This window comes from Babylonia areolata, chromosome 34 (genome assembly GCF_041734735.1).
Source record: "Babylonia areolata isolate BAREFJ2019XMU chromosome 34, ASM4173473v1, whole genome shotgun sequence".
NCBI lineage: Eukaryota > Metazoa > Mollusca > Gastropoda > Neogastropoda > Buccinidae > Babylonia > Babylonia areolata.
In genome coordinates this window covers 454,252-475,610 of record NC_134909.1, presented here as the reverse complement: position 1 = coordinate 475,610, position 21,359 = coordinate 454,252, and the positions used below count along the sequence as shown (strand labels likewise).

At 40.9% G+C, this 21,359-nt stretch overlaps 2 protein-coding genes across 2 annotated transcripts in view; one reads left to right on the top strand and one right to left on the bottom strand.

The window, feature by feature from the left end:
* The window catches only part of LOC143277353 (uncharacterized), a 610,653-nt gene that overhangs the window by 361,763 nt on the left and 227,531 nt on the right, over positions 1–21,359 (top strand). The gene's annotated exons all lie outside the window — the stretch shown is intronic.
* On the bottom strand, positions 5,923–9,513 carry LOC143277335 (uncharacterized). Its single transcript, XM_076582121.1, has 3 exons — positions 9,097–9,513; positions 6,829–6,927; positions 5,923–6,182 (listed from the first exon to the last, which is right to left on the bottom strand). The coding sequence occupies exons 1-3, from the start codon at positions 9,140–9,142 to the stop codon at positions 5,923–5,925; spliced, it is 405 nt and encodes a 134-aa protein (XP_076438236.1). The 5' UTR covers positions 9,143–9,513.

Sequence of the window (21,359 nt, the reverse complement as noted above, 5' to 3'; positions counted from 1 at the left end):
CCAGGTTGTTAGTCTTGTTGTGGAGAGCTTCAGTACATGCCCCAGGTTGTTAGTCTTGTTGTGGAGAGCTTCAATACATGTCCAGGTTGTTAGTCTTGTTGTGGAGAGCTTCAATACATGCCCCAGGTTGTTAGTCTTGTTGTGGAGAGCTTCAATACATGCCCCAGTTTGTTAGTCTTGTTGTGGAGAGCTTCAATACATGCCCCAGTTTGTTAGTCTTGTAGGGAGACAGAGATGGGGGACAGAAAACGAGAGAGAGAGAGAGAGAGAGAGAGAGAGACTGAACACTGAACACTTTAATGTCAATAGCTTTACAGCCCTAATGACATGGGGGTTCATAATACAAATAACAACATGCATCAATAGTAATAATATTGATGAAAACCAAAGCCAAAACGAAATCAATCAATCTGTGCAACAAAGTGCAGTTCAACCATCCATTCAAAGTAATGGCATGTAGTGAGAAATAAAAACAAAAACATATATAAATGTATAACATAAATATTTTCCATATGAGAATGACAACACAGATTTCACTTTTCACAATGAGCAACACCTGATACTATTTTATTATTGAGTTTTTTTTTTCGTCGCATGTTATTCGCTTCTGCAATATATTTTGCAAGTGACTGTAGTGAAGTTTCCTGATTTAGATTAAGCACTCCAAAAATATCTTCATTCTTTGCTGAATTTGTTTTAAATACAACACATTTTTCTCGAATATCGTCATAAGCTTTACAACTAAACAAAAAATGCAATTCATCCTCCCTTGAATGACCGCACATCGGACAAGGGGAGAGTAACGAGGGCTCAGTCTGAAACCACTTTTCATAAGCATTCAAACCAATCGTTCTCGTTCTTAATCTGGCGAGACTTGTTCGGTGCCACTTGTTTGTCACGACTGTGATATATTTTTCTGTTTGAAATATACTTTTAAAACTAAAAAAAACCATCTATATTTCTCAGTGCTTTCCATTTTACAGTGCCAATTCTGTTTATATGAAGCAATTAGCCTATCTTTGAATTCTGAAACAAATCCTTCTACACATCCAACTCCCTGACACATCCACACAATCCCAAATCCATTTACAGTTAATGTCTTCTTTACAAAATATACCCAGTTTTCCTTGCCTCTCTCATGTTCATTTACTAACATTTCATACGCCTGCTTACATAATCTCGATGTGGGTAGCCTTATTAATTTTAACCAATATGTTATACATTTCACACATGATTTAATGTATAATGGGTATCTACCACTTTCTCCATATAATACAGTATTTGAAGCATGTAATGGAACATTTAAAAAACGTTTAATAGCTAATGTATGTACTTTTTCCAAATCTTTGTTATCAGAAAGTCCCCAAATTTCGGCACTGTATGTTATCATTGGTTCTATTTGAGTATCAAAAAGTTTCCAAAATATATATGAATCTATCGAGCCTAACTTACGTAAACACCTTAAGATTTCTATAACCCCCTTCTTCCCCTTTCTACAAATTTCTGCTACTGTCCTTGTCAAACTCAGCTAAGTTGTAAAAATCATACCAAGATACTTATAAGCATTAGTTACCTTCACTTCATCAGTTCCATAGTGCCATCTTTCATATCTAGATAGGTAACCACCTTTTCTAAACACAACTACATTTGTTTTCTCAAGATTAACTTTTAAAAATAATCTATCTGCTTCTTGCTTTAATATGTTCAGCTGATTTTGAAGTCCTATGGCCGTTGCAGACAAAAGAATTACATCATCTGCAAATAACATGAGAAACAGTTCAACAGCCCCATGGGTCATTTGAATCCCATGTCTTCGTTTTTTCGTTATCTCTCCTGCCAGTTCATTAATAAAGAACGAAAACATCATAGGGCTCAACAGACATCCTTGTTTTACGCCACGTGGGCAATCAAATACATCTGAATATACACCCTTCTCACGCACACACGCTAAAATTGCATCATATACACCACGCAGTGCCATATAAAGCTTACCATCAACACCAGTTTTACGTAACACATTCCATAAACTATTTCGATTCACAGAGTGGAAGGCCTTCTGAAAATCTACAAAAGCAACATACAATTTTCTATTTTTTAATAAATGTGTTTGTACAATTGCATACAATGTGAAAATGTGGTCAATGGTGCTGTAACCTGATCGAAATCCAGCTTGCTCTTCAATAATCTTTTCTTCTCGTTCAGCCCATTTAGTTGATCTTCTATTTAAAATGTAAGTGTAAACTTTACTAATGATACTTGTAAGTGCAACTCCACGGTAATTATCTGGAATATTTGGGTCTCCCTTTTTGTGAATAGGTATGATAATCGATTTTGCCCAATCTGTTGGAAAGATTCCATCATTGAAACATCTGTTAAATAAAAACACCAGAAAATCAACAACATCTGTATTTGCCTGCTTTAACATTTCACTCAATATTTTATCTGGGCCTGCACTTTTACCTGGTTTTAAATTGTTTATGCTATCAATTACTTCTTGCCTGCTAATTGGGTCATTAAAGCAAGGTTCTTCAAAATCACCAACCTCCTCGACTACCTCATCTTCTGTTTCAGTGTTAGCATTACCTACAAATACACTAGAAAAATGGTCATACCATTGCTGAGCACTAATATTATTATAAACAAATGCCTTTCTATTTACAGATCTTCTGTTGCCCAAAACAGATTTGAATCTTTGATTGATGATTTTAATTTCTGTAACCTTAGCTCCTCAAATTCACGTTTCTTTCTTCTCTTCAAATAAACATATTCCTTCCTTTCCTTTACAAATGTTTCTTTACGTACTCTTTTATTCTCTTCAGTTTTACATCTCTGGAAACTTTTAAGAAGGCCTCTGACAAGTCTTTTCTTCCTCTTACACTCATCATCAAACCAATCATTACATTTCTTCTGTCCTCTACCAACTGTTCGAATCATACATGCAGCTGCTCCATACAATGCACATGAAAACAATTTGACACAGGCATTAACATCAACATTTAACATGTTATAAGCATTCTGTAAACACTCCTTAAACTGACAACTGTCCAACTCATCCTTATATACATGCACATTTTCCTCAGACCACACTATCCTTTCTTCTCCTTTTTGAATTGAGTCAGATTCTTTTTCAGTACTTAATCCATTTATGAAGGACAATTCGACTGGCAGATGCCATGAAAATAAACTGTCACCAATACATAAATTACAACTATCTAATAAGCAGTCAGAAACAAGAAAATAATCAATGACACTACATCCTTGGGGAGAAACAAAAGTAAAATCGCCGTCTCGATCCCCATTACAAAAACCATTCAAAATTACAAGTTCAAACAAAAAGCAAAAGTCCAACAGGGATTTCCCAAAATTATTTATGGTAACATCCTTTGAACAACGTGAATCTCCCTTCACATTTTCCCAATCCAGATCAAAAACATTAATACCCATATCTTCACTTTTGGTCTGCTCACAATCTGTACGTGCATTCAAATCACCACAAACAATAACATACACATCCTTATCTTGCACAATCTGCAGCAAACATTCTTCCAAAATCAATACTCCATCGTTTAATTCTGTTTCGTTGTACAATGGACCTCCTTCGGGTACTATGTAAGCTGCAACAAAAAGAACAAGGGAGAGAGAGAGAGAGAGAGAGAGAGAGGAGAGAGAGTTTTAAAAGTGCTTTTGAACGCATATATTAGTGGTCTATACTATACCAGCTGCTGTAAATTATTGAATTGATTCAACAAAAAGAAACGTTAATCTGGATATCCAATCTCTTCTACACACACACACACACACACACACACACACACAAGCACGCACCAATATAGTTTTATTGAACTGTGTCAATGGGAATCAACTTTCTGTATTTGCCTTTAACCATTTAAAAAATTCGTCTGCAGGGATGTCCCTTTGTTTATGATGTTTTTTTTTTTTATTATTGTTGTTGTTTGGTTGGTTGTTTTTTTCTTGTTTTTTTGTTTCGTTTTTGTTTTTTGGTTTTATTTAGAAGACCAAGCAGACAAGGACACTCTGACAGAAAGAACATTGAGATATGCACAGTCTCATGTATGTTTACAAAGTTCGGTTTGCAAAAGTGAAATATAATTGTAAATGTTTTCTTGATCCTTTTCGTAGATCCGATAAACAAACGTACTCTGTTCTTTTACGTATCGCAGTTTCTGACGTCGGCTGAAGTTGTAAGCACCTGACACCCTCGTGTTATGTTATTGTCCCCGTGAGATATATAATGTCTGGCCAGGAATAACCCTCCCTCACCCCCCCCCCCCCAACCCCCCAAAAAAAAGAAAAAAAAGGAACCTTCTCAGAAACAAGACTCAACACCTGAACCATTTGGCCCACTTCACAAGAGTTGTAATGTAATTGGTTTATAGCGAACAGGAATGCAATCCCAACAGTTGTAATGTAATTGGTTTATAGCGAACAGGACTGCAATCCCAACAGTTGTGATGTAATTGGTTTATAGCGAACAGGAATGCAATCCCAACAGTTGTGATGTAATTGGTTTATAGCGAACAGGAATGCAGTCCCAACAGTTGTAATGTAATTGGTTTATAGCGAACAGGAATGCAATCCCAACAGTTGTGATGTAATTGGTTTATAGCGAACAGGAATGCAGTCCCAACAGTTGTAATGTAATTGGTTTATAGCGAACAGGAATGCAATCCCAACAGTTGTGATGTAATTGGTTTATAGCGAACAGGAATGCAATCCCAACAGTTGTGATGTAATTGGTTTATAGCGAACAGGAATGCAATCCCAACAGTTGTAATGTAATTGGTTTATAGCGAACAGGAATGCAATCCCAACAGTTGTGATGTAATTGGTTTATAGCGAACAGGAATGCAATCCCAACAGTTGTGATGTAATTGGTTTATAGCGAACAGGAATGCAATCCCAACAGTTGTAATGTAATTGGTTTATAGTGAACAGGAATGCAATCACAGCAGTTGTAATGTAATTGGTTTATAGTGAACAGGAATGCAATCCCAACAGTTGTAATGTAATTGGTTTATAGTGAACAGGAATGCAATCCGAACAGTTGTGATGTAATTGGTTTATAGCGAACAGGAATTCAATCCCAACAGTTGTGATGTAATTGGTTTATAGTGAACAGGAATGCAATCCCAACAGTTGTGATGTAATTGGTTTATAGCGAACAGGAATTCAATCCCAACAGTTGTGATGTAATTGGTTTATAGCGAACAGGAATGCAATCCCAACAGTTGTAATGTAATTGGTTTATAGTGAACAGGAATGCAATCCCAACAGTTGTAATGTAATTGGTTTATAGTGAACAGGAATGCAATCCCAACAGTTGTAATGTAATTGGTTTATAGTGAACAGGAATGCAATCCCAAGAGTGTGGAATCCAAACAAAGATTTCTGACTGACACCCTGACCTGTAAGCTCAGTTTTACCTCAGTCAGCTGAAGGCCCTTCAACCGTTCACTGACCAGCACACTAGTCAGAAGCAGTCCAGTTAATCAATAAAATGATGGACAAGTCGCGGCTTGGTTGTCATGTTCACAGTCACGAAAAACTCATGCGGAAACAAAACACGCAACCGATACTTTCTCTCTCTGTATCCATGTCCCTTTCATCTGAAGAAGAAGAATGCTAAGAAACTGAAAGAATACAGACATTTGTCATTGAAAGATTTCTGAGCGTTCCCCTTCACGCTTCAAATCTCTCCCCCTATCCCTCCCTCTCTCCGTCAGTCTCTCTACCCCCCTCCCTCTCTTCCTCCGTCTCCCCCCCCCCCGGCCCCCCACCCCGCCCTTTCTTTTCACAAGTCAAGGTGTCCAAAGTCCCGTGACTGAGGCGGGTTCTGGAGGCTCAGCTAAGGCTGAGGATTGGAGGTGGATGGACCCCCCCCCCCCCAGCACCCCCCACCCTCTACAGGTAGTAGACCCCAGGGCCTGCCTGCCCATGCATCCCCCGCACGTGGCTGACAGACATGACAGTGCTGGGAGCCATGGAGCTGGACGCTTCGCTCAGTGTGTCGGTTGCCACAGAGCTGACCTCGCTCATCGTGACCACGCCGCTGGCAGTCGGTCTCCCGAAGGCGCTGGTCCCCGATGAGAACACACTGCTGGATGTGCGCAGCACGTTCTGTGAGTGTTCCGGCAGGAAGGATCGGCTTCCGGACCTGGAGCCTGCAGGGAGTCAGCAGGGGGGTGGGGAGGGGATTGGGGGTGGGGGGTTGGTGGGGTGGGGGGGGAGGGGATTGGGGGTGGGGGTTGAGGGTAGTTCTAGTGGTCGTTCATCGTCATTATGTCACCTTATGTATTTAGTTATCTGTTTGGTTATTCAATTACATTGCAGGTGTGTCGTGGTTGTAGTGGTCGGTTATAGTCATCATGGCACCTTTATTTATGTATCTATTTATTTATTTACATTGCAGGTGGGTTGTGCCTAGTTGTTTTGGATGTTCTGCCTCTCTCGATCACCTTTGTTGCTTGCAATTTCGGAGAGTTAATCATCCTCGACAGCACAGACCATGTGACGTCCTCTTTAAGTCATGTCAGCACGGAACTCTCCGGCGGTCTACTGAACAGTCAGTACGAGGGCACAGAGAGACAGACAGACAGACAGACAGAGAAAAAGATAACGGGAATGAGTGAGTGAAAGAGACCAGTAAAAAAGGTGAACAAAGAAAATTGAACAGAAAAAACTGGAGAGAGAGAGAAAAAAAAACATAAGAAAGAGGCCAAATGAGAATAAAATAAAAAGAGTAAAAAATAAACAAAAACAACAAGAAAAAAAACCCCAAACAAACACCACCCACAGCACTGGACTAACCTCTTCTAATGAATCTGTGAATGCTTGACCCATGACCACTCTGTCTGCCTCCCATCATCATCATCTGATGTTGGTCATTCACGTACTTCATGCTGATGTCTGGAACCAAAGCATGGTTCTATGATTCGGTGTCCCTTCCTTCTTTAACTTTCTCCATCCATTTTTAAAGTTTCCTACAATAGGCCGCAGTTTATTTGTAGACCTGGAAACACCAAGTGAATATTTGGATGCAGGGTTGTTCAGGTGGTAACATGTTCAGCAAATCCACGCACACACACACACACACACACACACACACACACACACACACACGTGCGTGCGCTGTCCCATCGCTAGTGTGTCAGTACTCGAGCAATGATGGAGTATACCATTATTTTTCGCAAAGCATCAGCAGGTCAGTACTCATGTGGTAATGGAGCATGCCTTTGGCAGGAGCTGTACATGTAGACAGAAAGCCTTACCTTAATCATCTTAATCGTCACCTTAACCATAAGCATCCTGGCGCCACACCTTTAGCTGAAGGTTTACGGTAGAGAAAGAAGACAATGATCATAAACAAAGAATACGTTTGGCTGGAGCTTTACGGTAAAGGTAGAAAGCCACTACAAAATTGGGCATACTTTTGGCTGGAGGTTTACGGTAAATACTGGCCACGATAATCATCAGAATGCCATATCTTTGGTAGGAGCTTTACGGTAGAAAACGAAGGCCAGGTCAAAACTGAACGTAACTTTGGCAGGAGCTTTACAATAGAGACAGAAGTCCGCGACAATACGAAGCATTCCTGTGGCTGGAGTGTTACGGTAAAGACAGGAGGCCATGATGATACTGAGCAGTCCTTTGGCTGGAAGGTTACGGTAAAGACAGGAGGCCATGATGATACTGAGCAGTCCTTTGGCTGGAGTGTTACAGTAAAGACAGGATGCCACGATGATACTGAGCAGTCCTTTGGCTGGAAGGTTACGGTAAAGACAGGATGCCACGATGATACTGAGCAGTCCTTTGGCTGGAAGGTTACGGTAAAGACAGGAGGCCATGATGATATTGAGCAGTCCTTTGGCTGGAAGGTTACGGTAAAGACAGGATGCCACGATGATACTGAGCAGTCCTTTGGCTGGAGTTTTACGGTAGAGACAGGAGGCCACGGTAATACTGAGCCTACCTTTGGTTGGAAGGTTACGGTAAAGACAGAAGGCCACTATCTTCATCAGAGTGTATTACCTTTAGCTGAATGTTTACGGTAGAGAAAGAAGGCCACGGTTATCAGTTATTGAGCATAACTTTGGCTGGAGCTTTACAGTAGAGACAGAAGGCCATGGTTATCAATTATAGAGCATAACTTTGGCTGGAGCTTTACGGTAAAGACAAAGGGCCATGATTGTATGGGGCATACTTCTGGCTGGAAGTAAACGGAAGAGAATGGCCACGATAATCATCAGAATGCCGTACCTTTGGCTGGAGGTAAACGGAAGAGAATGGCCATGATAATCATCAGAATGCCTACCTTTGACTGGAGGTAAACGGAAGAGAATGGCCACGATAATCATCAGAATGCCGTACCTTTGGCTGGAACTTTACGGTAGAGAAAGGTCAGATCAAAATTGAACATACCTTTGGTTGAAGCTTTATGATAGGACAGAAGGCCTAGGTAATCATCAGGGTGCTAAACCTTTGGCTGAAGGTTTACGGTTGTAAAAAAAAAAAAGAAAAAAAGAAAAAAAGCCCATTATTACAGCGCTATATAGGAATAATGATAATGATATATCACTATCGTTATTATCATTATTATCAAAATACACGAAATACACCGTGCATATAGCTCCAGGAATTTCGGTTACTAAAATAGGATATTACCTGGTTGGATGATTTACGGTAGAGAAAGATGGCCATGATTAAAAATTATAGATCATACCACTGGAGGTTTACAGTAGAGACACAAAGGCCGTGATTATGAATTATAGATCATACCTCTGGCTGGAGGTTTACAGTAGAGACACAAAGGCCGTGATTATGAATTATAGATCATACCTCTGGCTGGAGGTTTACGGTAGAGACACAAAGGCCGTGATTATGAATTATAGATCATACCTCTGGCTGGAGGTTTACGGTAGAGACACAAAGGCCGTGATTATGAATTATAGATCATACCTCTGGCTGGAGGTTTACGGTAGAGACACAAAGGCCGTGATTATGAATTATAGATCATACCTCTGGCTGGAGCTTTACGGTAGAGACACAAAGGCCGTGATTATGAATTATAGATCATACCTCTGGCTGGAGGTTTACGGTAGAGGAAAAAGGCCACGATGATCATCAGGGTACCCAGGCCCAGTGTGACTCCTCCGTAAATGTTCAGAATGTTGTTTTGTGATGTATTCTGCAAGATATTTTATTATGAAATGCAGCTGTCTATTCTTTTCAGTGCTGTAGACCTTCAAAGTTGCTATTCTGTGCAGATTGACATGTCTTGATTTTCTATTTCCCCCTACTTTGACAGGCATATTTTCCAATTTCTTTGCTGCTGAAGTGTTATTTTTTTCTTGTGCAATATGCTATTATCATATGGTTTTTAGAAGTATATGAGTTTTCATAACAGTATCATCATGGACAGTACAGTATGACTGTGAAAATGTGAAAATATTAAGTACTAACAGCATGTACGCATCGTCACATCTTTAAAATGGAATATCTTCAGAACCAATCAAGATATTCACTTACTTTTTATTTTGTTTTTCTTATATTGTCTTGTTGTTTGCCAAAAATCACATTTCAGTCATTGTAATGAATATTTAAATTTTCACTGCCGCCACCTTGTGTGTGTGTGTGTGTGTGTGTGTGTGTGTGTGTGTGTTTGTGTGTGTGCGCGCGTGCATGCGTGCGTGTATCTGTCTGTCTGTCTGTCTGTCTGTCTGTCGTTCTCTCTCTCTCTGTGTCTATGTCTCTCTCTCTCTGTGCCTGATATCTCTGTCTGAATGGTGTATGTGCCTGCGTGCGTGCGTGCGTGCGTGTGTGTGTGTGTGTGTGTGTGTGTGTGTGTGTGTGTGTGTGTGTGTGTGTGTGTTGTATGTGTGGGTGTGTATGTGTGTGTGTGTGTGTGTTTGTGTCTGTGTGTGTGTATGTGTGTGTATGTGTGGGTGGATGTGTGTGTATGTGTGGGTGTGTGTGTGTGTATGTATGTGTATGTATGTGTGTGTGTGTATGTGTGTGTGTGGGTGTGTGGGTGTGTGTGGGTGTGTGTGTGTGTGTGTGTATGTGTATGTGTGTGTATGTGTGTGTGTGTGTGTATGTGTATGTGTATGTGTGTGTGTGTGTGTGTGTACGTGTGTGATGTGAGAGAGAAAGAGATAGAGTCGGGGGGAGATATAGAAAGAAAGAAAGCAAAAATGAATGAATGAATGAATGAATGAGAGAGAGAGAGAGAGAGAGAGAGAGAGAGAGAGAGAGAGCAGATGACGGGGTATGTGATCATTTTCTTTCAGCATCATATTACAATGCATGTAAACGTCAAAATACTTGGTAAAAAAAAAATGTATATGTAAAACAGCGCTATGCTTCAGCATGTAGAACAATAAAGGCTATTCTCACAAAGTAGAAAACTCTCTGATCTGGGGAAGTTTCAATGAAAATAGGAAAAGGGATGGTGAAGACATTAGAAAGTTCAATTTAAACAATATTGGTTGTCTATAATATTCAGGAGAAATAGATTCATCTCGAATATTGTTAAGAGATGGGCAACAAAGAACAAAGTGTATCTCATTATCTCATATGTCTTTACATAATGGACAACTGAAATTATTGATATGACATTTTCTGCATCTATAACGATGTACCGCTAATTCTGAAATACCAAATCTAAATCCAGTTGTTATAATGTATTTTATTTGTCTAGCCATGTTTCACACCTTGCAAGGTTTCAGATCTGGCATATTGCAAAAAAAAAATCGTATAAAAAACTAAACCCTTCACTATTGTTATGTGATCATACCATTTCTGCCATATACAATCAATCAATCATTGGAAAAAAAACAACAACAAAAAACCAAAAACCACCAATAAACGCCCTAATGCTGATCTGACAGCTTGGTTTAACCAAACCAAACCAAAACCATCTTGGAACAAACAATGAAGGATCTTGAATTCCCAATTCACTTTGACTCCAGTATCTAAATAATTATTACAAGTTTTGCATGGTTTTATGTTGTCCTCCATTTGTAACAATCTAAGCCAGTAACGGATACATCAAACTAGATAGAGAGAGAGAGACAGAGAGAGAGAGACAGAGAGAGAGAGAGAGAGAGAGAGAGAGATTCAAACAAACAGACAGAGCCACAGAGATGGACATAACGATAATATTATAACACAGAAGGTCAATGTACGCCGATACAGACACTACTTAAACACATACTTGAGTAACATCAACTTGTACTCGCGTTTACGAAACAAAAGTAAAAAAAACCCCAAAAAACAAACAAAAAAACAAAACAAAAAAAAACCAAAACCGTATTGAATTTTGTGACGAAATTATTGATTACCTTCATGATGTGGTTTTTTCTTATTTCCAGAGACTGCGGGGGGGAAAAGACATAGACACACTGATGGTTAACAACCAATTATCCTGGAAAAAGACACACAGACAAGCAGATACACAACTTCAAGTCAGTGCTGCTTACGCTTAAGGTACATTGGAACAAACCCAGACATTTCCTCATGTGCACACAGCAGCAAAGACAGAAGAAATGTGCAAACACAAATTAGCTTTTATTCAAGACTGGCGTAGCCTCTTTAATCCTGAACAAGCCACACAGAACACATGGACAATACAGAACAAACACATGGTTGCTGTGTGCACACGTCAAATGATCGGTATAAGGACAGGCCTGGCGCTTCCTTTTTTGAGGAAGTGTCTGGGTTTGTTCCAATGTACCTTTTATTTACCTCTGTGCTAGCTGAATTGGTAGCGTAAGCAGCACTGACTTGAAGTTGTGTACCTTGTGAATGGAGAGTTACCACTCTTTACTATTTGTTAATCATTTCATCTCCTGGCCTCATTATTGTTAATTTCCAGTTGACAAACAGATAGTTAACAACCAATTATCCTGGATAAAGAGACATACACACACAGATAGTTAGCAACCAATTATTCCGGAGAAACGAGACATAGTCACACAAAAAGGAAACCAATTATTCTGGACAAAACGGTCATAGACACACATATGATTAACAACCAATTATCCGGGACAAAAGAGATATAGATACACAGATAGTAAACAACCAATTACCCGGGACAAAAGAGATATAGACACACAAAAAGTTAACCAATTATTCGGGACAAAACAGATATAGACACACAGATGACTAACAACCAATTATTCGGGACAAAACAGACATTGACACACAGATGATTAACAATTATTCGAGACAAAAGGAACATGGACACACAGACACTTGACAACCAATTATTCGAGACAAAAGAAACATGGACACACAGACACTTGACAACCAATTATTCGAGACAAAAGAAACATGGACACACAGACACTTGACAACCAATTATTCGAGACAAAAGAAACATAGACACACAGACACTTGACAACCAATTATTCCATACAAAAAAGAGACACAGACACACACAAAGTTAACCAATTATTTTGGACAAAACAGACACAGAAAACACAGATGATTAACAACCAATTATTCAGTACAAAGAGACAGAGACACAGACACTTAATAACCAATTATTCAGGACACAGAGACAGAGACACAGACACTTAATAACCAATTATTCGGGACAAAAGTGACACAGACCCGCACATAGCGAACAATCAATCTGTATTTATTAATCACACACACACACACACACACACACACACAGAGAGGTATTATTCATCATTTTATCAATGAACGTACCAGCCAATTAGTCAAAACAGTATCATATATGAACCGATCACTTTTCTAAGTTTAGCATTTAACCCTCCCCTCTACCACCCCAAGAAAACAACAACTGCCAAAGCCTTTATGGTTTACGGGTGGTTCCTACCGATTGAGAGAGAGAGAGAGAGAGAGAGAGGACAAAAAACCCGCCTGCTCAGAAACCCGACCCCACAGAACCCCCCCTTATTCCCCCCCCCCCCTCCCCTTCCGCACGCACGCGCTCACACACATCCCCTCACCTCGACACACCTTGGCGAAGGATGAGACCCCAGCTGGCGGGCCGTCAGCAGACCTGTTCCCACGGGAGACCTTCTCCTCCTGCCATAGGGTCTCCGTGGGCACCAGCACGCACAGGCCTTCGGTGCTGGCGTACAGGGAGCTGTTGGAGTCGTGCAGTAGACCCCCACAGGTGGGGTCCGTCAGGCAGGCTCTCCCACAGTCATCCTCTGTCCGGTTGAAGCTGAGGACCACCGCCAGGTCAGAGTCCTGGAACCTGTACACTGAGGCTGGGAACACGGTCCGCTGGAGCCCGTACCGCTGGCACATAGAATCCGTGGTCTGGGAACCTGCCTCGCGGACAGTCAGGCTGACTTCTTTACTGTTGTTTGTTTGTTTGTTTGTTGTTGTTGAAGATGGTAAAGAAAATCACTTTAGAAAATCACTTTTTGAAATCCCAAAATTCATAATTCCCCTCCTCCCCCTCTGCCTCGCGGACAGTCAGGCTGACTTCTTTACTGTTGTTTGTTTGTTTGTTGTTGAAGATGGTAAAGAAAATCACTTTAGAAAATCACTTTTTGAAATCCCAAAATTCATACCCCCACCCCCTCCCTCGCCGCTCCCTTCTTCCCCTGCCACATGGACTGTTAGGCTGGCTTCTTTACTGTTGTTTGGTTGTTGTTGTTGTTGTTGTTGTTGAAGATGGCAAAGAAAATCACTTTAGATTAAATTTTTTTTTTTTATCCTAACATGCATAATTGCCCCCTTACTCCCCTTACCTCCCTCTCCCTTCCCCGCTCTGGGAGGGCTGCGTGACGGTTAAAAAACCCCCGAGCATTTCGGTCCGAAGGACATTGTATGTTCTTTCTCTGTGTTGTACTGGAAAGTACCCAAGCTAAAAAGTCTCTGTGATGTTTTCATTCTGTGGAGTGATGGCCTAGACGTAACGCGTCCGCCTAGGAAACGAGAGAATCTGAGCGCGCTGGTTCGAATCACGGCTCAGCCGCCGATATTTCCTCCACCTCCACTAGACCTTGAGTGGTGGTCTGGACGCTAGTCATTCGGATGAGACGATAAACCGAGGTCCCGTGTGCAGCATGCACTTAGCGCATGTAAAAGAACCCACGGCAACAAAAGGGTTGTTCCTGGCAAAATTCTGGAGAAAAATCCACTTCGATAGGAAAAACAAATAAAACTGCACGAAGGAAAAAATACAAAAGAATGGGTGGTGCTGTAGTGCTCAGCCGCCAAAATTGCAACTGCTGGAAAAGGATTGCTGTCGTTATCAGGTTAGTAATGAGTTATGACGGTGGTTTTTCAGGCTACTCATACCATAATTTACCTACTCTGAGTGGATGACAAAGGTCAAATCATTGTTATATATGTTATACTTCATGCCTGCATTGCAAAAGACACGAAATATATCGCGCATTTAGCTCCAGGAATTCAGGTTGCTAAAATTGGATATTACCTGCCTGATATAGGATCGAAACATTTCTCTTGAATGTTTCGCGCGTTCCCATAATAAACTGAAATTCGTCCCGATCACGCCAATATCATAATTATGACAAAAGTGCAGTTCACTGGGAAAATCCTAACCGTACTGCTGTTGAATGGAACAGCCTGGACAACAGTGTCGTTCACGCTGAATTGGCCGCCAGCTTCAAGACGCTGTTAACTGAAAGGCTGGCCACGAAGCACCAGTAGGCCAGCTGAGTCCCCACCATGTCGCTACTATCCCCAGTCATCTGGATTCTGCGACATTGATCTACAGATACATATACATAACGTCTTGCTGTCTTAATGAGGGATTTGTGAATACCACTCCTGAACTCTACTGATAACATGTACAACCAGGCGGACTGGACAAAGCCAAACTTACCCCATGCACAGATTAGAGGAAGAACGAAAACCACGTGGATCCGCTGGGCCATATTCAGAAATGAAATTCTGCGCGGACCGCAGCACACACCAGGAACGATAACTTCAGAGGAAAAGATGGGCGCAACCCACGTACGTAAATCATGACGTCAAATGACAGGGTCCTTTGATTTGACGTGCATAACGAAGACTTCAAAGGAGAGAACTGTTTGGAAAAAAAATCCAGCGCAAGTGTATGGCACAGTTGTTTTTATTAGCGAGCAAAGTCGTATACAAAACGGTTTTATAGCGGTTAGACGAAGTCTTCACTTTGTCCGAGCGTGTACACAGTACCAACAACTTTCCTAAGTCAGAATCATTTTATTATCTGAATGGTTTGGTGTAAATGTCAGATAACAAAACCTACCCACTCTTTAAACAAGAAAAGAAAAAAGCACATTTTCGGTTTGATGTAGCATGACTGGCCTCTGATGTTGCCAGTGTGTACTGACGTGAGCAAGTGTCAGGTGGAAAGAGGGGTAACTGGGGGTACCTATATAATAATGATAATAGTAATAATAATAATAATAATATGGTATTCATATAGCGCCTGAATCTTGTGCAGAGACAAATCAAAGTGCTTTCGCACCAGTCATTCACACGCATCCATAACTCTAAAACTGGAGAAACTGAAAAAGGAAGAGACAGGGAAGGGAGACTATTTTGGGAAGAGGTGGGTTTTAAGGCCAGACATATACAAATATATATATGCACACCCGCACGTTCCAATATTCCTTTGCTCCCACAGTATAGACATGCATACACACACACATACCTCATCCTCTGCACACACATACAAACACACACACATACACGCACGTGCACAGAGCTCTCCTTACACATGTGTACACTTCCACACTCGCGCACGCACACACGCACACACACACACACACACACACACGCACCCACACGCACACACACAGAGGCTGCCTCTGATTGGCCGCAAGAGGGGTGGGAAAAGATCTCTGATGCCAGGAAAGTGGCATCTAGCGTCAGTCTATTGCATTTGGAAAAGCCCACAGTGAACAATAACCAGAAACCAAGTGATCTGTTAGAGTGCGACTATTGTGGAAAACCACTTGCCAAATATGTATTTCAGTACATCTATGTCAGACGACAATTTCTTTGTTCCTTTTTTGTTGTTTTGTTGTGTGTAGTAATCCTTTTGAGTTTCATAACAATAAATGATGTAAAAAAATGTTAAGTCACACACACACACACACACACACACACACACACACACACAGAGAGAGAGAGAGAGAGAGAGAGAGAGAGAGAGAGAGAGAGGATACCGAAACCACCAGCTTGCTATACAAAATTAATATCCTCTACTTTCTTCCGTACAAAACTTGATGCGCTGAAGACAAAGTATAGTAAAAATGTTACATGCATCTGTGGTAAGCAGTTCAGCTTGCATCATTGTTTGTTTCACTGTCAGCAGTTACGTACCTTCTTGCCCAAGTATTTCAAAGAGAATAGCTGCAGATGATTTTTGGAAAGTTATTTCTGCGAGGTTCGTGTGGTCGAACTTTCATAGGCATTAGTTCATAGATCTGTTTCTCCATTCCTTTAATGTACTTTGGAATTGTGTTAATGGCTTCTGATTATTATCATCATTATTGAATTGTTACTGTTAAATGAAACTGCATGTTAGTTGTGCATTTTTTAGTAGTTTTCTACCTTTTCTGTTTTCATCTTCCCTTCTCCCCCCCCCCCTGCCCCCCACCCACCCACCACCCTTTTATTTATTTTAATCGTCTAATATCACTGATAGTGAAAAACACTAAACTAAAGATGGAACACAAACACACACATGCATGCACACAACATCAGCAAGAACAACACCAACAACAATAATACAAGATAAGAGAATACTTTAATCACTAACAGAGACACTGCTGATAGAAAGGGCATTTGATTTACACAAGAAAAGATTTGATCAAGCATCCACCTTGCAAGATCTGAATACATAAATAAACATGCTTAATTAACACGGTGTCAGAAAATACATCGTATGGAAAATAAGAAAGAAAGGAATATAAAATACAGAAATACTAACACAATGGTTTGTTTCAATTTACTGATCATACATCAAAGAAACCTATAATTATATAAATATATACATAAATAAGACAAATATATACAAATATACAAAGACATAATATGTGATCGTTTCTTTCTATTATCATCTTTACATATTTTCCCACCACTTTAACCCAACTAGAAGCCTGATTGGAATCCAGTCTGTTCTGTTCTCCATCGGACACGGGTATACAACAGCCGGTCACACTGTGCACTGTCTGACCCTGGCCACTTGTTTGTAGGAAACCTTTCTCGCTCAGTGGTCACAACGACGGACCGTCCGAGTGCACACAGTCAGTTAGCACTGAGCTTTGCTGTGCAGACCCCATGCTGTGGTATAGCACGGCATGACTGACGATGGTGGTAAAGCAAAAAACACAGCACACAGTGCAGCTTCTTCGTTGTTTGCTATTGTGTGGGGTTTCAATTACTGTGGTGTTGCCATAGTGTGTTTCAATTACCGTGGTGTTGCCATAGTGTGTTTAAATTACTGTCGTTTTGCCACAGTGTGTTTAAATTACTGTCGTGTTGTCATAGTGTGTTTAAATTACCGTGGTGTTGCCACAGTGTGTTTAAATTACCGTGGTGTTGCCATAGTGTGTTTAAATTACTGTCGTGTTGCCATAGTGTGTTTAAATTACCGTGGTGTTGCCATAGTGTGTTTAAATTACTGTGGTGCTGCCATACTGTGTTTGAATTACTGTGGTGTTGCCATAGTGTGTTTGAATTACTGTGGTGTTGCCATAGTGTGTTTGAATTACTGTGGTGTTGCCACAGTGTGTTTGAATTACCGTGGAGTTGCCATAGTGTGTTTAAATTACTGTCGTGTTGCCATAGTGTTTAAATTACTGCCGTGTTGCCGTAGTGTGTTTAAAACACTGTCGTGTTGCCATAGTCTGTTTAAATTACTGTGTTGCCGTGATGTGTTTAAAATACTGTGGTGTTGCTGTGATGTGTTTAAGTTACTATGGTATTGCCATGATACGTATTAATATCACAGGGTTGCTATGATATGCTTAAATTATCATGGTGTTGCCATGATGTGTTTGAATGATCATGGTGTTGCCATGATGTGTTTGAATGATCATGGTGTTGCCTTGATGTGTTTGAATGACCATGGTGTTGCCATGATGTGTTTGAATGACCATGGTGTTGCCATGATGTGTTTAAATGACCATGGTGTTGCCATGATGTGTTTGAATGATCATGGTGTTGCCTTGATGTGTTTAAATGAGCATGGTGTTGCCATGATGTGTGTAAATTACCATAGCGTTGCCAGGTGTTGCCATGATGTGTTTGAATGACAATGGTGTTGCCATGATGTGTTTGAATTACCATAGCATTGCCATGATATGTGTAAATGACCAGTGTTGCCGTATGTGTAAATTACCATGGTGTTGCAATTATGTGTTTAAATGACCATGGTGTTGCCATGATGTGTTTGAATTACCATAGCGTTGCCAGGTGTTATCATGTGTTTGAATTACCATAGTGTTGCCATCATATGTGTAAAATACCATGGTGTTGCCATGATGTGTTTGAATTACCATAGTGTTGCCATCATATGTGTAAAATACCATGGTGTTGCCATGTGTTGCTGATATTGTTAGAAGTAGAGGAAGTCCTTTGAATGACTTGCCTGAACAAGGGCTTGAACCTTCTACTCCACTGGTTTGATGCCATGTCTGCTGATTTTGTGCCCCAGGAAAACAACTTTCTCTGCACCAAAAATACACTTACCCCTCTCTAAGTGTGCACCTGCCTTGCCAAGCCTGTCAAACACTTCACCCAGGTGTTTGTAGGAATCGATCTCTGTGTCAGCTGTCACCAAAATTTAATCCAAATGGAAAGCTGTGCAGGGAACACCTTGGAGCAGGGTTTCCATAACCCTCTGAAACAGAGCAGGTGCTGATGAAACACGAAAGGAAGCCTTTTGTTTGTGAACATCAGTCTAAGAGTATGCACGTGACAAATCAAGTTTGTGGAAGACACACCCTTGCCTAGTTTAGCCAACAGATCATCAAGTGTCCGAATGGGGTACTGCTCAAGCTGAGAAACCTTGTTCACTGTGACTTCATAGTCCCGACGAGTGCGAACTGACCATTTACACAATACTGTATTATCTCAATAAGAGAAATTCATGTCTGGTGTATTTTACATAAACAATACACGAAAATCACAGTCACTCAATGTAAACACGTAAAAGACATAAAATGCTGAAATGCTAAGTTGATAAGGATCTTTCGTACAATGATCATATCATACATACTTTCACAGTCATTCATCATAAATACATAAGGAGCATGAAATGCACAGATACAAAGTTGATGCTAATCAGTCTCATACAGCAATCACAAATCAACCAGTGCGATACGCACAGTAAGAGAAAATATAATACTACAGTTAAAACAACGACGTACATAATTAAAACCAGTTGCTGTTCAACAGTATTTGAAATCCGTGCACAGTTATATAATTCACATAACCTTGCATGCGCACGCGCACACACACACACACACACACACACACATGTACACAACCCCCTCGCTCCTCCCCCCCCCCCCCCCCCCCCCCCCCCCCCCCCCCCCCCCCCCCCGCCCTACATAAATATAGACCACCCAACAGACACGCACACACTCACACGCGCGCGGCGCGCACACACACGCACACACAAACACAAGGGCCAATTTTTAAAACGCTTGTGTGTTAATCAGTGAGTTATCTAAGAAATGAATGGACTGGGGTATAAAACTGTTTTGGGTTCTAAAGGTTTTCAGCTGTTATCACTTATGATCTTTGTTGATTTTTTCTTTCACACGCCGTTTGTACATCTCATTCAGTTTCTTGTTTGAGCCCAACTATTTGACTTCAGCACCGGAACTATGGGAGCAGCCCAATCTGATATGGTTACTGGCTCAGTTACATCTTCTGTCTAGCACTCTCTGTAATTGGTCTTCAACCTTAGTTTTCACTGCATATGGCACTGACCCTGGTATGAAGAACATTAGCGCCTTGTCACCATCGACATGATCTTTAGCCTGCACCCCTTCTAGTTTGCCATCCCCATCCTTGAACAAATCAGGATGCTTTGAATGGAGTGATCCTAGCTGCCCATCACTAACTTCCCTCACAAGACTAACAGTCACTAGTGTTAATCTGTCCATCATGTCTCGTCTCAATAAGTTGTGCTTGTGTTCTGTGACGAGGAGTGATGTATTCACTTGTTTGGTTTTTGCCTTTCACGTTTGTGGTTTAAACCCCAAGTACACTTTCATAATGACCAGTCAATGACTTGATAGTTTCCTTTGATTTTCCCAGCCTCTCAGAACACCACAGTTTCTTAAGAGTATCATCTGACATTATTGTATAGGGAGAGTCTGTATCTGACTCAAACGTAACCACTTGCCCTTCCACTTGTAAGTCACACACCAGTGGGGCAACTTTCTCTTCAACACCCCCTTCCCAAGCCACAGCACAAAAGACAGTGTGAACACAATCATAGTCATCATTAATATCATCATCCGCACCACGTTCACACTCCATCTTCTTCACATTCACACCACTGTTCTTTTGAAAACACATTTCTATATGTCCTTTTTTCACACTGGAAACAGTTTCTGTCTTTGAACGGGCACTGACGTGGGTCATGCAGCACACCACAGTGAAAGCAACGTTGGTCAGTGGTTGGTGGTCAGGAGTGCTGTCGTCCGTCATCCCCTGGTCCTCTTCTGGTAGAAGTTTGCTGTTCCTGTCTGGCCGTCTGTGTATCAGCCTGCACCTTCATGACGCTCTCTGGTGACGCTCCCTCCCAAGAAGAATGCATGTTCTGGATATTTCTGACAGCAGTTTCTTGAGACTCAGCAAATTTGAAATGCTCTATCAAGTGTCAAGTCACTATCTGGAACACTCAGATTTGTTCTTGAATTTGTTCATTATGACACCAATAATGAACCGGTCTCTGACAAACACTGTCCAAAGTTGAATGGCTGGGCGAGTCTATGAAGTTAAGCAAGATACATCTGGTCACTCTCCTCTTTTCTGTTTCCAGAATGAAACAACAGACTGACACAACCACTAACAACACCACACTGACCACAACTTACAAGTGTGTCTCCCTTGCACTGTTCCTAACAGTGCTTAAACAATAAACAACAAAATAAAATAAAATAAAAAGGAAAAAAAGAGAAAAGGAAAAAAAGAAAAGAAAAAAGGGGAGAGTATTGCATACATTACTCTCTGACTACCCCTAAAAATTTCTTCACACAACATGATTTCAACACAATATACCGAATGAACGTCCACTTGTAAACGTTTAATGACTGCATGATATCAGTCCTACATTCAGCAAATGGAAATGGATGAGCCAAATAATTGTATACATG